The sequence below is a fragment of the Branchiostoma lanceolatum genome, chromosome 18 (assembly GCF_035083965.1).
Source record: "Branchiostoma lanceolatum isolate klBraLanc5 chromosome 18, klBraLanc5.hap2, whole genome shotgun sequence".
In the NCBI taxonomy this organism is placed as follows: domain Eukaryota; kingdom Metazoa; phylum Chordata; class Leptocardii; order Amphioxiformes; family Branchiostomatidae; genus Branchiostoma; species Branchiostoma lanceolatum.
This window is the reverse complement of record NC_089739.1, coordinates 1136491-1150700: the sequence shown is the minus strand read 5'-3', so window position 1 is coordinate 1150700 and position 14210 is coordinate 1136491. Positions and strand designations below refer to the sequence as shown.

The 14210-nt window shown below is 42.3% G+C and overlaps 1 protein-coding gene across 1 annotated transcript; it reads left to right on the top strand.

Moving 5' to 3' along the window:
• The first annotated feature begins 702 nt into the window (after positions 1 to 702).
• LOC136424553 (uncharacterized) lies at positions 703 to 13515 on the top strand. The gene is made up of 13 exons (XM_066413168.1): positions 703 to 842; positions 1276 to 1423; positions 1884 to 2034; positions 2742 to 2917; positions 3600 to 3735; positions 4598 to 4681; positions 6940 to 7094; positions 8459 to 8574; positions 9655 to 9799; positions 10598 to 10687; positions 11735 to 11887; positions 12977 to 13072; positions 13390 to 13515. The coding sequence occupies exons 2-13, from the start codon at positions 1292 to 1294 to the stop codon at positions 13435 to 13437; spliced, it is 1482 nt and encodes a 493-aa protein (XP_066269265.1). The 5' UTR covers positions 703 to 842; positions 1276 to 1291; the 3' UTR covers positions 13438 to 13515.
• The last annotated feature ends 695 nt before the right edge of the window (positions 13516 to 14210 follow it).

The window sequence follows — 14210 nt, the reverse complement described above, 5'->3', positions numbered from 1 at the left end:
AATAAAAACAAAACATAATGAAGCTAATCGAGGGTTTGCGTAACATTTTATTTGTTGGCAGGCGCTAGTCTATGAGAGAAAATGACTACCTTTACAGCCAGTTTGAAACATATCAAAAGCTGTTGACCTGGGATTTAATGTAGCATCTAAAATCTTTGTGTGTCTGTGTGTGTGTGTGTGTGTACGTGGGTGAGTGTGTGTACGTATATGTGTGCGTACGTGTGTGAGTGTGTGTACATGTGTGTGTGTGTGTGTGTGTGTGTGTGTGTGTGTGTGTGTGTGTGTGCGTGCATGTTTGCGGGAGTGTGTGTACATGTGTGTGTGTGTGTGAGTGTGTGTACATGTGTGTGTGTGTGTTTTGATTTGGAAGCAGAGTGAAGTAGAAGTTTATATGGCAGAAGCTGCGCTCCGCAGCAGTGATGGGGCTCTGTGATTCATGAATGTTTTTCAAAACTTTTATCAATCGTTTTACCTGATAACTAGTAGGGGGCGTACCGTATACTGCATAAACACAAAGAAGAAGAAAACACACGGCAAAGGCACCGACACACACAGAAGACTAAAATAAACCAGCACATTAACGAACAAACAGACAAGCAAACACGCGCACACACAGCAGAATAGACCCTGATGCACAAGGCTAAACCATCAATGACCTTAAAAGGACGTCGTACCGTATCATTAAGTTTGACATGATTTATCATAACCTCTGACCAGACATGACCTTTTGCATTGTTAAATTTTACAAATGATAAAACACAAAAACTTGTTAGACAGGTTTGCCAAAATCCCAAGCCACGATTCCCAGCAAACATCTTCTGCTAGATATTTACACTTTGAAGGTGGGTTTTTGACATTATTTCATCGATTTTGATGTGTTTTGTCCAGCTATGCTCCAACTGGTTTTGTCGATGTTTAAAATAACGACATAAGACGCTAAACGGTGTGTTACATGCAATTAGGGAAGGGACGAGTGCCGAAGGACAGAACAAAATGGCGGATGAATCACGCCCCCTAAATGTTTTAACCAAAGTGGTTACGTTGCATTCATTAAAAACAGCTTTACACTTGCCTAAGAATTATCTGAGATCTGAATAACAAATTTGCAACAATACGGTCGGTATGCTCTTCATTATTGCGCCCACAAGCCTCGTTCATTGTAACAGGGTAGAACTTCAGTCGAAAAATCGCTCGACTCAAAATTTGGCCTTGACCTGACGATCAACACATTTAGCCGAATCCAGTAGAAAGCATGACGGTTCCTTTACTTCTAAGTTGGAATCTCGGAAGAATGGCATCAAAGACGCAGGTGAGACTCCCGCAGGTGAGCGGAGAAGCCTTCGCGCAGAAGGAGTTCCCGTTCACTAACCTGGTCATGGAAGGGGGAGGGGCGAAGGGCATAGCCTACGTCGGGGCAGTCAAGGTAAGGACCTTCTTGTCTTGCAGACTCGATAGTCTGACCTTCTTGACATCGAGAAATCTACTTGAATGCCAATTTTCCCAAACGTAGTTAACTTTTTGGGTTTCATCGATATGATCTATGATTATTCATATCAAACCAAAAAAGTCTGTAACACTGTCACTGTCAAGGCCGTTGGTCTTCGTGTTGTTAGTCTGTGAGACTATGCTCATAAAATTGTGACACTTAGATTCTTATTCTCTCGTTACAGGACTTCTACTGACCGTAAAAATTGTACTATGTCTTAGATTGAAAATCACATCAAATGAAATTCAAGACTTATATCTGTCATCATTGCTTTCACTCTCTTCATGCCTTACTGTCCTTTGTATACTTTTTTATTTGATATTTTTATATCTAATCTATGAGTTTGTTCGTTTGTTTGTCTGTTTGTCCGGTTGTTTGCATTTTTGTTTGTTTACAGATTCTGGAGGATGCCGGCATCATGAAGAACATCAAACGGTTCGCCGGCACCAGCGCAGGCGCCATCACGGCCGCCATGTTGGCTGTCGGGATGACGTCAGAGGAGATAAAGAAGGAACTGAGTGAAGTGGACATGCTGCGGGTCGTGATCGGTGAGATCTAAGAAATGTGTTTGCTTGCTTGTTTTTTTTTGGTTTTTTTTAGCTGAGTGAAGTGGACATGCTGAGGGTCGTGATAGGTAAGATGTAAGAAACGTAATAAACAAAATTTCTTTTCGTGTATTATTATTTCTGAACTTCGGGTAAATTTGCCTTGTATGAGCTGGGCGAATCCAACAAATGTAACCAACAGCAGAATTCGTTTTCCCTGCACAGTTCTTAAACGTTACAAAGAAACAAAGCCAAGGATAAAAATTGCGAAAAATTCAGAATGTCTAACTACATCTGGGAATTCAATTGATGGTTGATGTTTTGTTTGCTTTTAAAATGAAGAGGTAGAGGGCGATAGAGGTAGACAGAGCGAGGAAAGATAGATACGAGTACGGTGCATGTTTCCCAGCTAGCTTAGAAAGTAGATAGATATATTCTTAAACGAGTTTAAACTGTAATTTCCAACACAAAAAATTGGACTTACCCAAATTTTCGACCGTACGACATCGGTCTTTGTCAAGGAATGATCCATCCACCGCTGGGTCATTCCTTGACAAAGACCGATGTCGTACGGTCGAAAATTTGGGTAAGTCCAATTTTTTGTGTTGGAAATTACAGTTTAAACTCGTTTAAGAATGATTTCTACCAACACAGATGAACTTTCAAGCTTAGATAGATATATTCATTCATTCAGTGTCCGTTTCCCCCAGATGGCGGTGGCCCCCTGCCCGGCGTGTTTAAGAAGGTCGGCCTGGCGTTCAACGTAGTCTGTTCCGCCGGCGCGAACCCGGGGGACAGGTTCCTGGACTGGATGGGCAAAATCCTGCAGAAGTATCTGGCAAAACACAACCACAAGGACCTGGGAAAGGACGTCACGTTTCATCAGGTCAATGCTTGTTTGCTTTTCTATTAAAATTGCATGAAACGCAATACAGAGGTAACCAAGGCATACATGTGAGTACCTGGCAAAACACGAAAACACGGACATGGGAAAGGACGTCACCTTTTCGCAGGTTAATTTTGGTTTCTTTATCTATTCTATTTCATTTTATTAAAGAAGACCCCCACATACATTATTCAACAAAGCCTACAGCCAGGACATGAGGTATGTGACAGGACTTCCTGGGATAACCTTTTTGAGAGTAAGGGGCCAGTTACTGGTCTGAGCACTTAGGCAGGTAGGTATTGAAATTGAGGGTTACACTATTTTCATCTAATTGCAGAAACGCATTACAGAGATCACCAAGTCATCCTTAAGAAGTACCTGGTTATAAAAAAAAAGTAGCTATGAAAGGACGTCACATTACTTATGTTACATGTACAATGAAGAAATCTCCAAGCAGATCCACATCGGACGCGAAAATCGTATATGCTAGCCAGAGAAGGTCCAGTCAGCCAGAGAGGGTCCAATCAGCCCAGTACCATCTATGGCTGACTGGACCTTCTCTGGCTAGCTGCTAGCATATACGATTTTCGCGTCCGGTGTGGATCTGCTTGGAAATTACAATGAAGGCCTTTCTTAGATGAAAAGGGAAATGATAGTCAAGTTACCCCCTCCTGTTCTGTAGCTTTACCATGCCTTCGGCCATGAGCTGTGTATCGTGGCTTACAACGTGCAGTACGCGCAGGAAACGTACTTCCACGTCAAGACCACGCCTCTGGGCAAGGTACGGGATGCTGTGCGCATGTCCATGTCCATCCCAGGTAAGTCATTGGCGTACAGTCATGCTAACTTCATCATCATCTCCATGAAAAATGGAGAAATTGTTTTGGGTGTGTCTGTTTGTCTGTCTGTCTATTTGTCTGTCTGTCTGTTTGTGTTTCCGCACCACTCCAGTCAGCATTACTCAAGAGCCTCTTGATGGATTACAATGATATTTGGTATGTGGGCGGGTGTTGTGAAGCCGAAATTCAAGGTCGATTTCGGCCCCCCTGGTATGTGACCTTGGTACTGCAGCAGAACTTCAATTTAATTTTCGTATCTTTTGACCTGGACGTGCTGTGGTCTTGAGTTTTGGGTGGCAGATAGCTTGTGATGTAATAAAGAAGTGGAGTAGGTTTGGGCCCCCTAGCAGCTTCCTCTGGAACAGCAGGGGCGCTTTTTCATCTTGAATTACTATAGCTCATTGAAGCTATGATGATAAGTACACTGTTGACACAGAACAACGTCTACATAGAATAAAAGGCTATGCACTGTTGTCATGTCTTACTCGTTCATCCACCTGAATAGGTCAAGTTCTTTGTACTTCATTCTAACAGGAAGACCAACCTATCCATGTATGACTATATCGTAACTCATTTTCTGCTGTCAGTGCTATTTAGTAGTACTTATGGCAGGGTAGAATAGTTTTGTAGTACTGTTGTAAAATTGTCCTTAATTGGATTATGTACAAGATCGATTGTCGAGCAATACATTTTAAATTCATTAGAAAATAACTAAAATTAATAATTATTATTGTTTATTTAAACTTAACTAAATTAATAACTAAAAATTAACAGAATTGTGCAATGCAGGGCGTCATTTTCATAATTCAATGTTATAATTGCAACTTTCTGTCCCGCACAGTTGTGTTCCAGCCCTACGAACTCGGCGAGTTTAAGTACATGGACGGGGGGCTGGTGTCCAACTTTCCCGTCTACTGTTTCGATGGTAAGAGAAATAACAATTTTCCTCTGTTCACTGCTTTTGTCATCTCCATGAAAAATAGAGAATGATTTAGTTTTGAGCGTGTCTGTTTTCGTGTGTGTTTCCGGATGTATAACTCAAGAACGTCTGGATCGATTGTAATGATATTTGGTATGTGGGTAGTGTTGGGAACACAAAAGTCAAGGTCGATTTTCGGCCCCCTGGTATGTGACCTTGGTACTGCAGCAGAACTTCCATTTTTTGTATCTTTTGACCTGAAAACGCCATGGTCTTAATATTTGAGTGGCAGGTAGATTGTGATGTAAGGGAGAAATACTGTAGGTTTGGGCGCCCTAGTGGCTTGCTCTGTAACTGCAGCCCTGTGCGTTTTTGACAAAATCGTCCAAGGAAAAAAACTAAACAGAGGAACGACGGATTTTTTTTTTCTTTCTGTTACACCCACCCCTTACTTACATTTGTTAGGTGGCCCTAGCTGTATTTCCATCACATTAAATAGATAAAGTAGACAGCCAGAATAATAGACAGATGATAGATAGAATAAATGACCAATGTTGCACTTGTGATTAATAACGTATCACTAAGGTCACTTGATGTTTTGTCACATGAATTCTGAAGAAGACTGAGATGAGACAAGATTCGATGCCTTAGCTTCTTTTGTTTCGTTACAAAATTTCAACTCTGTATGTATGAAGGTAAATAGAATGATTCCATGGGTTTTTACGTCCACTTCTGAGGCTGGTGGCTGTCGACGGAGGAGGCCGACACGTTTTAGGACCAGGTTTGAGCTTAAAAACTTCAAATGAAATTGAGAGTAGAGATACAAGAAAAAATATTGATTCCATGTGATTTTTCCCGCACTAAAGGTTGGTGGCTGTCTTTGGAGAAAGGCGACACGTTCAAAGACCAGATGGGAGCCTAAAATGGTCTAATAGAATTGAGATTAAGGAGAGAAAGAAAAATATCGATTCCATGTGATTTTTCCCGCATTTAAGGTTGGTGGTTGTCGATGGAGAAAGGCGACACGTTCCAAGACCAGATGGGAGCGTAAAAAGGTCTAATAGAATTGAGACTAAGGAGAGAAATAAAAAATTATTCCATGTGATTTTTTCTGCATTCAAGGTTGGTGGCTGTCTTTGAAGAATGGCAACACGTTCCAATACCAGATTGAAGCCTAAAAAGGTCTAATAGAATTGAGACTAGTGATAGAAGAAATAAATAATGATTCCATGTGATTTTTCCCGCACTAAAGGTTGGTGGCTGTCCATGGAGAAAGGCGACACGTTCAAAGACCAGATGGGAGCCTAAAATGGTTTAATAGAATTGAGACTTAGGAGAGAAAGAAAAATATCGATTCCATGTGATTTTTCCCGCACTAAAGGTTGGTGGCTGTCTTTGGAGAATGGCAACACGTTCCAAGACCAGATGAAAGCCTAAAAAGCTCAAATAGAATTGAGACTAGGGAGAGAAAGAAAAAATGAATCCATGTGATTTTTCCCGCATTAAAGGTTGGTAGTTGTTTTTGAAGAAGGGCGAGACGTTTCAAGACCAGATGGGAGCCTAAAAATGTCTAATAGAATTGAGACTAAGGAGGGAAAGAAAATAATGATTCTATGTGTTTTTTCCCGCACTAAAGGTTGGTGGCTGTCGATAGAGAAGGCAAGACGTTCCAAGACCAGATGAAAGCTTAAAATGGTCTAATAGAATTGAGACTAAAAAGAGAAGAAAATTAAAGATTCCATGTGATTTTTCCCGCACTAAAGGTTGGTGGCTGTCTTTGGAGAATGGCAACACGTTCCAAGACCAGATTGAAGCCAAAAAAGGTCTAATAGAATTATGACTAGTGATAGAAGAAAAAATAATGATTCTTTGTGATTTATCCCGCATTAAAGGTTAGTAGTTGTCTTTGGAGAAGGGCGGCACGTTTCAAGACCAGATGGGAGCCTAAAAATGTCTTATAGAATTGAGACTAAGGAGAGAAAGTAAATAATGATTCTATGTGTTTTTTTTCCCGCATTAAAGGATGGTGGTTGTCTTTGGAGAAGGGCGACACGTTTCAAGACCAGATGGGAGCCTAAAAATGTCTTATAGAATTGAGACTAAGGAGAGAAAGTAAATAAAGATTCTATGTGTTTTTTTTTCCGCATTAAAGTATGGTGGTTGTCTTTTAAGAATGGCAACACGTTCCAAGACCAGATGAAAGCCTAAAAAGGTCGAATTGAATTGAGACTAAAAATATTCCATGTGATTTTCCCTCATTAAAGGTTGGTGGCTGTCTTTGGAGAAGGGCGAGACGTTCCAAGAGAAGATGGGAGCGAAGTCTGACGCGGAGGTGAAAAAGATGCTGAGTCCGGAGAACAAGAAGGAGCGATTCGGAGGAGACGACCACGAAAGGAAGGAGACGCTGGGCATGCTGCTGGTAAGGCTGTTGCGTCACGTTCTTTGTCTTGTCACATACTGTGCCCAGGCACAGTTTGTGTCAGTGCCCGAGAGTCACAAACCGTGCCTGGGGCAAAAGCACAGTTTGTGACACTCGGGCACTGTCACGAACCGTGCCTGGACAGTGCCCGGGGCGGTAAACAAAAACACGCTGCCTTATATGGAAACGCGGGCGTGAATATTTACATCACTGCCCCGTCAGTCACAGCGATTGACAGCGCTTCCGGGCAGTCTATGACGGTAGGGCTGTGTCACGTTCTGTGCCTGAGAAAAGTACAGAACGTGACGGGCACGGTTTGTGACGCTACAAAGGCCAGTCTACGTCTTTATTCAGTTTACTGGTACTCTCCAAGCAAAGGAGGGGTTCCGGCAGGTCTTTGACGTGTTTTAGGTGTTTTTGTCGTGCTTTCTACTTTTTAAGTATTTCTTTTTTGTTGTCTCTATAAACCCAGAGACAAAACAAATGAAAAAAGTAGAAAGCCCGAAAAAAACGCATAAAACACGTCGAAAACCTGCCGGAACCCCTCCTTTGCTTGGAGACTAGTTTACTGGTATGTATTTAGCTTATACGAGGAGTACATGGATAAATCAACAATGTTACATATGGATACATATGCAGATAAAAAGTGTCCTGATGCATTGCAGTTTTGCAATTTAAACGACCGAAATGTAGAAATTTAAAAAAGAATCCAATCTACTGGCCGTATTTTCTCTTAGTATCGTAAGTAGAAACACAACATTTTTTCCTTAAGCCTGAGTATTCAGCATGAACCCACATTGTTCACACCGCAGCAGCGACACCTAGCTGTAATGCGAAGTAGAACAGCCAGTAGGGCCCTAATGAACGTTGCAGACGGTTCATTCGAACGTCAGAAGGTTGTTATATAATTACCGACGTATGGCTGCGCTGTGTATTGAGAATTACAGCAACATAGAACAACAGAAAAGCCAAAACAATGCTTTCAATTCCCTCCGGCCAGGGTTAATTTCAGTTAGTTAAAATGTTTAGTTAAAATCCTCCCACACCATTATTGATGTATAGGACGGTGCCGATCTCGGTTTATAGCCCTGGGCCACACTGTGGTGCAATTTCTGCAGCAGGGGGCTAGTCCATTGGCAGTGAAGTGTGTTATACTTCCATACTATTTCAGAAGTATGTACCATTTTTATAAAGTCTTTGGTATGACTCAATGCGCCTCTTGTCCAGAGGTGTCCTACCTTGGGCTTGAACCCCAGTCATTTTGATCCAAGTAGTTTTAACCAGATGTGGTGAGAGACAGAAGCGCAGACCACTACACCACAGGGACATCGCTTATTATGGTTGTATGATTTCTCCACCTTTAGTTTTCCGAAGAGCTGGACCGGGAGCAGTACGAGTATGTGTTCCAGGATCGGCTGTCGAAGCTGGCAGGAGAAGACCAGACCTTCGCGAAACGCCGGCCCGAGACAGAGAAGGCAAAGTAAGGAACATTTAAGTTTCTCCACCCTCCGAACATTTGTTGGCATGCTAATGTGATCTGCTCCGTCATTTGTCAACCTAAATTGCATGGTTATGTGTATTTATATTGCCTTTGATTGTGTGTTGACCACATCCGTATTAGTCGTGCAAGCAAAATGACGCACCGAACGATACATTTAAAACTGGGCTGCTTGTACAGTAAACTGTGGTATGCCTGAAGTACCGCTTACACATAGCTGAACTGGTCCTCCGACCTTTTCCCAACCGTAGTTGGGAGTGGTTCGGGAGCTAGGTCGGTTTTGGTCGGCTGGTGTTCGGTGCGGTCGGCTGGCGTTCGGTACGGTCGACTGGCGTTCAGTGCGGTCGGCTGGTGTTCGGTGCGGTCGGCTGGCGTTCGGTGCGGTCGGCTGGTGTTCGGTGCGGTCGGCTGGCGTTCGGTGCGGTCGGCTGGTATTCGGTGCGGTCGGCTGGTGTTCGGTGCGGTCGGCTGGCGTTCGGTGCGGTCGGCTGGTGTTCGGTGCGGTCGGCTGGTGTTTGGTGCGGTCGGCTGGTGTTCACATGCGCTGTGGACGGAAAAGGTGGTTGGGAGTAATAGTGGCTAGGGTGTGTTTGTGAGTCAGATTTGATTCCTAATCTAAACCTGGTCAGACTGCTCCCTCCCTACCGCTAACCTTGGTTGGCTGGTGGTCGGGAGCCATGTTTTTTTCCCTTTAACCCTTAAGCTGCCAGGTGTCTTAGCCAAGCAAAAATCAAAAATGTTTGACCCCTGACCTCACTCACGAAACCCGAGAAACAGCCGGCGGCCCTTATTCCCCTAACTTCCGGACTTCTCCCGCCATGCGCTCTCAAAGCTGTTTTCTTCTGGGTAATACCCTATCCCGGTTATAACCGGGTGCAGCACACAGGGCATGTTTCTGTATCCCTGTTTAAACCGGGAATGGCAGCTTAAATTTCTATCTGTAACCGTGGCGAGCCCTATGCATGTCTGCAGCCACCATACATCAAACACTGATGCCTGTGAATGATTGATTGAACCGTGGCTTGACATACGTAATTAAACCTACTAATTTATTACCGTCAGGGCCTACCTGACGGCTAAAAAAGGGCGAGACGAGTTCAACAGAAAGGCGGTTGCCGGGTTCGAGGAGTCTCTCAAACTGTTGCAGAAGGTGAACGAGGTGTGGGACCGGTCCGAACAGAACAGCCTGAAGGACAACTTCATGAAGGTGAACTTCATGTAACTTTCCTCACGTCACTCGGGTGTAACTGAGTACCTAGCTTCGGTTAGGGACGTCCTTCGAAAATCACGTTAAATGGAGGTCCCGTATTTGAGGAGAACCACACCTTGAGCACGTTAAAAAACCCACCGCACTTATCGAAAAGAGTAGGAGTCCTTCCTGATGTGAGTGGTTCTAAATTCAATAATATTAATGATAATGATAATTATTATTATCGCTAAGACCCCAGAAGGGTAAGACCCCAAAAGAAGACATTGTTACCGTACTGCAAGCATATCAGTAATAACACTGCTACACTTATCCTGTATACACTTACACTCAGTTATCCACGTCTTTGTCAATCGCTATTACTACTTTTACACATGACAATATCCAAATCATGTTTCCGTTATTTCGGCTGACCTCTGACCCCTCACGCTCACCTTTGTCATGAGTTCATTATGTTTGATTTTTTTTTTAATTTTATATTCCTCCATTTGTATAAGTATTGTTCTTGTATTTGATTCTATAGTTTTTAATGTAGACGGACTCCAAGAAGAATAGTGTATGATTTGTAAAAACTGTAACTAATGGAGTTCTCAAAAAACAAAAACAAACAAACAGACAAACGAATAACTATGTTAATGTGTTTATGGATATATGTTTATTGGTTTTATTAGGATTATGTCATGTTTATGGGATTACTGAGACTTCAATCATGTAATGTGTTGCCTGACCTTGACCTTTATTTCAGACCTTTGACCTTTGACCTTTATTTCAGACCTCTGACCTTGACCTTTATTTCAGACCTTCGAGCCCGACACTTTCAAAGCGGCTTTGGGCGGCTTTGATAACCAGCAGGCTTTCGACCTTCTTTTCCCAACGTTTGGGGGACAGGTAAGGCATTTAAATCGCGTATGTAAACCTCGCAATTAAGCTAGTAGTGATCTCTATGTATGTTTAATGTAATGATTATGTTTTTCCCTCAGGGTTGCCCTTTGTAATAGCTTAAGCTAGCTGGGCAACCATGGCATGTAGATGCAACGTACGTGCATGCCAAACGAATAGATAAATGAATAATAAATAAATAAATCACGTACATACCGGGAACCTCAGGGCGTGCTAAACCATACCAAAACATGTCAAGTATTCATCCGGTCTGTTGCTGTCATACATATCGATCAATCAATCGATCAACAATTCAATCGATCAGCCAATCAATCAAATTTATTCATGCATACTGGGTTATCCTGTCGGCCTGAGCCGCTCATCGCAGGGGGGATAGAATGATGATGATGATCCACTGTGTTCTGCGGCTCAGAGGTTGTATACAGTACAAACGTAAATAAGTGTATATACATAAGAATTGACTCAGTGACTTACCAACCTGATAGAATATTCACGGTAGTAACTTGTGTTAAGTAATGATTGCATGTACTGTTCTTGATATGCCAAAACAACTAACATGGGCCCAAAATAGTTACTCAAGCAACTGGATAAAATTGGACTGTTTCAAAATTGTATCCAGTTGCTTGAGTAACTGTTTTGGCGTATCTTACTACCTGGATGTCTAACCTTCATCAACAAAACATCTAACATTGACAAATGTCATTTTGTGGTAGAATGTGAATTATATACCAAAGAAAGAAATGAACTGTATAAGCTTGTAGAAAACCTATTTCCCTACTTCACACATTTAAGTACTGTACAAAAATTTCATATTCCTAATGCGACTACACAAACCTCCCATTGAAAAACACGTCTGTTCTTTTATATCTACTATAACCGAAAAGCGAGGAGAAGTAGAATGTTTCTAATGATAGTCATATTCTTTTATATCCGTTAACTGGTACGGTACTTGTATTTTGTTTTGTTGTTACCTGTGTGGCAGAAATGTGCAATAAAGGTCTTCATTCATTGTTTACTATCTGCTTTTCTGATCAGCCCCGCACGAACCACGTGGTCGAGAGCATGATGACGAACTACGCGGTACTGCAGACGTTCAAGCACAAGGTTCTCGGGGAGCGCCACATCGAGACGCCCCTACAGATCTACGGCTCGCTCCTCGACTTCTTCGGGAAGAACTTTTCCCCGAGCGTGAGTACAACGGAAGAGCCCCTAGTATTTTCGATAAGAGTGTTGGGTTCTTTACTCCCTGTATATAAACCATGGGCGTGGTTCTTCCCGAGTAGTTCTAAACCTTAAGTCCACGGCAACATCTTTGGAAAATGCCGTGTTGGGGTCACCTGAGCTGTAAAACAACCACGAGCGTGACTAAAACGGAACAGACACGGGCGTCGTTCATACACGGCTAGTAAAGAACCCATCTTACTTTTATAAAGAGAGAAATCTTTATTGACACAACAAAATTACAGCGACTTTCGTAAGGTCTTCTACAACTATACATGCAAACAACAAACAATGGTATACAAAATGATTAACCTACGTACAAGTATATCTATTTATATATGAATATTAAGATCAAAGTATTCTTTGATGCATTTCCCTATTTGTACACATTAAGGGTTGTCTCCTTCTAGAATGTATTTGAATTTATCTATAGAATGGAATGAATCAAATTCTGTTGAGCAAGCGGAAAGATGGTTGAAAAGCTTTGAGCGTTTATCATGAGGTGTCTGCTGTCCACAACCTTACAGTCCTACATCCGCTCCTGGGGCAATTGTCGTATTGAGTTCACCCGCGCGTTAAAGCCTACTTGTAGCCGATCCAGGCCTTTACCATTAAGACCCATCAATAGTAAGCTCCTCACACTTCTAAATCTGGCTGCCAAATATAGTAGTCCGCCAACCCAACAGCCAGTAGCAATAATAACAAGTTATGACATCATAAAACGCTGTCCAGATAATAAATCTCAAAGGATCAGGTAGCCACCACCGATGCGTTCTTTTTTAAGTTTTAAAGTCTATTTGAAATGCTCAGGCAGCTACTTTCAACGGCAAATCACACTTTGTAGTAGTAGTAGTAGTCCGTGCACAGGCCAGAACTGGCCCCTTGCTTAAGGTTATACCGCCCTTTTTACGGGGTGACATACCCTTTCGTTGGCTGTCGTACAAGACGGCAAGTCTACAATTTTGAATCATGAAAAAAAACATACAAACCTGAGTCAATATTAATCTAAAAGCTCTTAACACTAATCAGAACGTTTTCTCATCGTTGCCCTGTCAGGAGAAGGACGTGAAAAGGACCATCGGGATCGACGCCGACTACGTGGGAACCATGGACTTCGACATGGCGCCTGAGGACATGAACTTCCTCATGGACGTAAGTAATAGATTACAATATTATTCCGTAGACCGTCATCTTATAGATTCACTGAAGTGAAAAGTCTGTGGGGTCGTGTGGCGTAACGGCAGGGTTTACGGCCCAGAAACCAAGGGTCCGGGGTTCAAATCCCCTGAGGCCACCGATCTTGTGCCCTTGGAAAAAGACTTTCCCCACTCCAGCCAAGTGTGAAACAAGCGGCTCCATAATGTGTCTGTGTATTGTACTGTTGCAATTCCAATTAAATCTAAAATCCAAATAGTAAAAAGTCAGATCATTTGTTCATTGTTGATTCTCCCTTTTTTTGTATTTTTCAGCAAGGTGCCGCGGCCACATATGCCTTCCTGAAGGGCTACTCTGATTAGCAATGGAGAGCTAATTAACGACTAATTATAACCCATGACTGTTAATTATGACGTTATACTTATAAGCGTAATAGAATATACCTAAATATAATAATTAATGTAATTGAAGAAGCCTTGGATATGTTTATTATATACTGTTACAGTAATAGAATACTTTATACCCCATTCGGTGCAAAGCTATTAGGCAACCTTTGGGCTCTTTAGGGTCCTATTTTATTGTAGACTCCCTTTTTGTGGGAGATTATCATGAATGCAGATAGAGATTGTGGCATATTATCGATTCATTTTGTCTGAAGATGGCTGTGTCGGCAACAGGTGAGTAGTGCTCTTCAGCCTGGCTTTCATCGCAGACCTTCAAACCGTTGACCGTAATTTGGAAACGCTCGCTAACTCGTCTGTACCCTGTATGTCGAAAACGTCCTCCAAACCCATCCTTGGGAAAGTTTTGCTAAGTTTCGCTCCGCTTTAAAATACAAGGATCAACCTACAAAGTCGATTAACCTTTGCTATATTATATAACTGAATTTTCTTGAGACTTCACTTGTAATGCAATCAATTTTGAGCAGGTCTGAACTATACTTTTGAACACACATTAAATATGACACCCGAGCCTGGCCTTATCACACAGCATGGTTCTTGTGTCAAGGAATAGTGTGGAGATTGTGTAGAACAACTACACTCCAGGCTACCAAACGGTTAGTTGTCAACTTAGATAGATGCCTCTAGAATGTCAATGTCTGCCCTGAAAGCTTTCCTTGTATCTCAGCATCGTT

Coding starts and splice junctions, on each gene's coding strand:
- LOC136424553 (XM_066413168.1), top strand. CDS start 1,292: ATGGCATCAAAGACGCAGGTGAGACTCCCGCAGGTGAGCGGAGAAGCC. Junction 8,575..9,654: donor CCCGAGACAGAGAAGGCAAA/GTAAGGAACATT, acceptor TATTACCGTCAG/GGCCTACCTGACGGCTAAAA. Junction 11,888..12,976: donor GGAAGAACTTTTCCCCGAGC/GTGAGTACAACG, acceptor TTGCCCTGTCAG/GAGAAGGACGTGAAAAGGAC.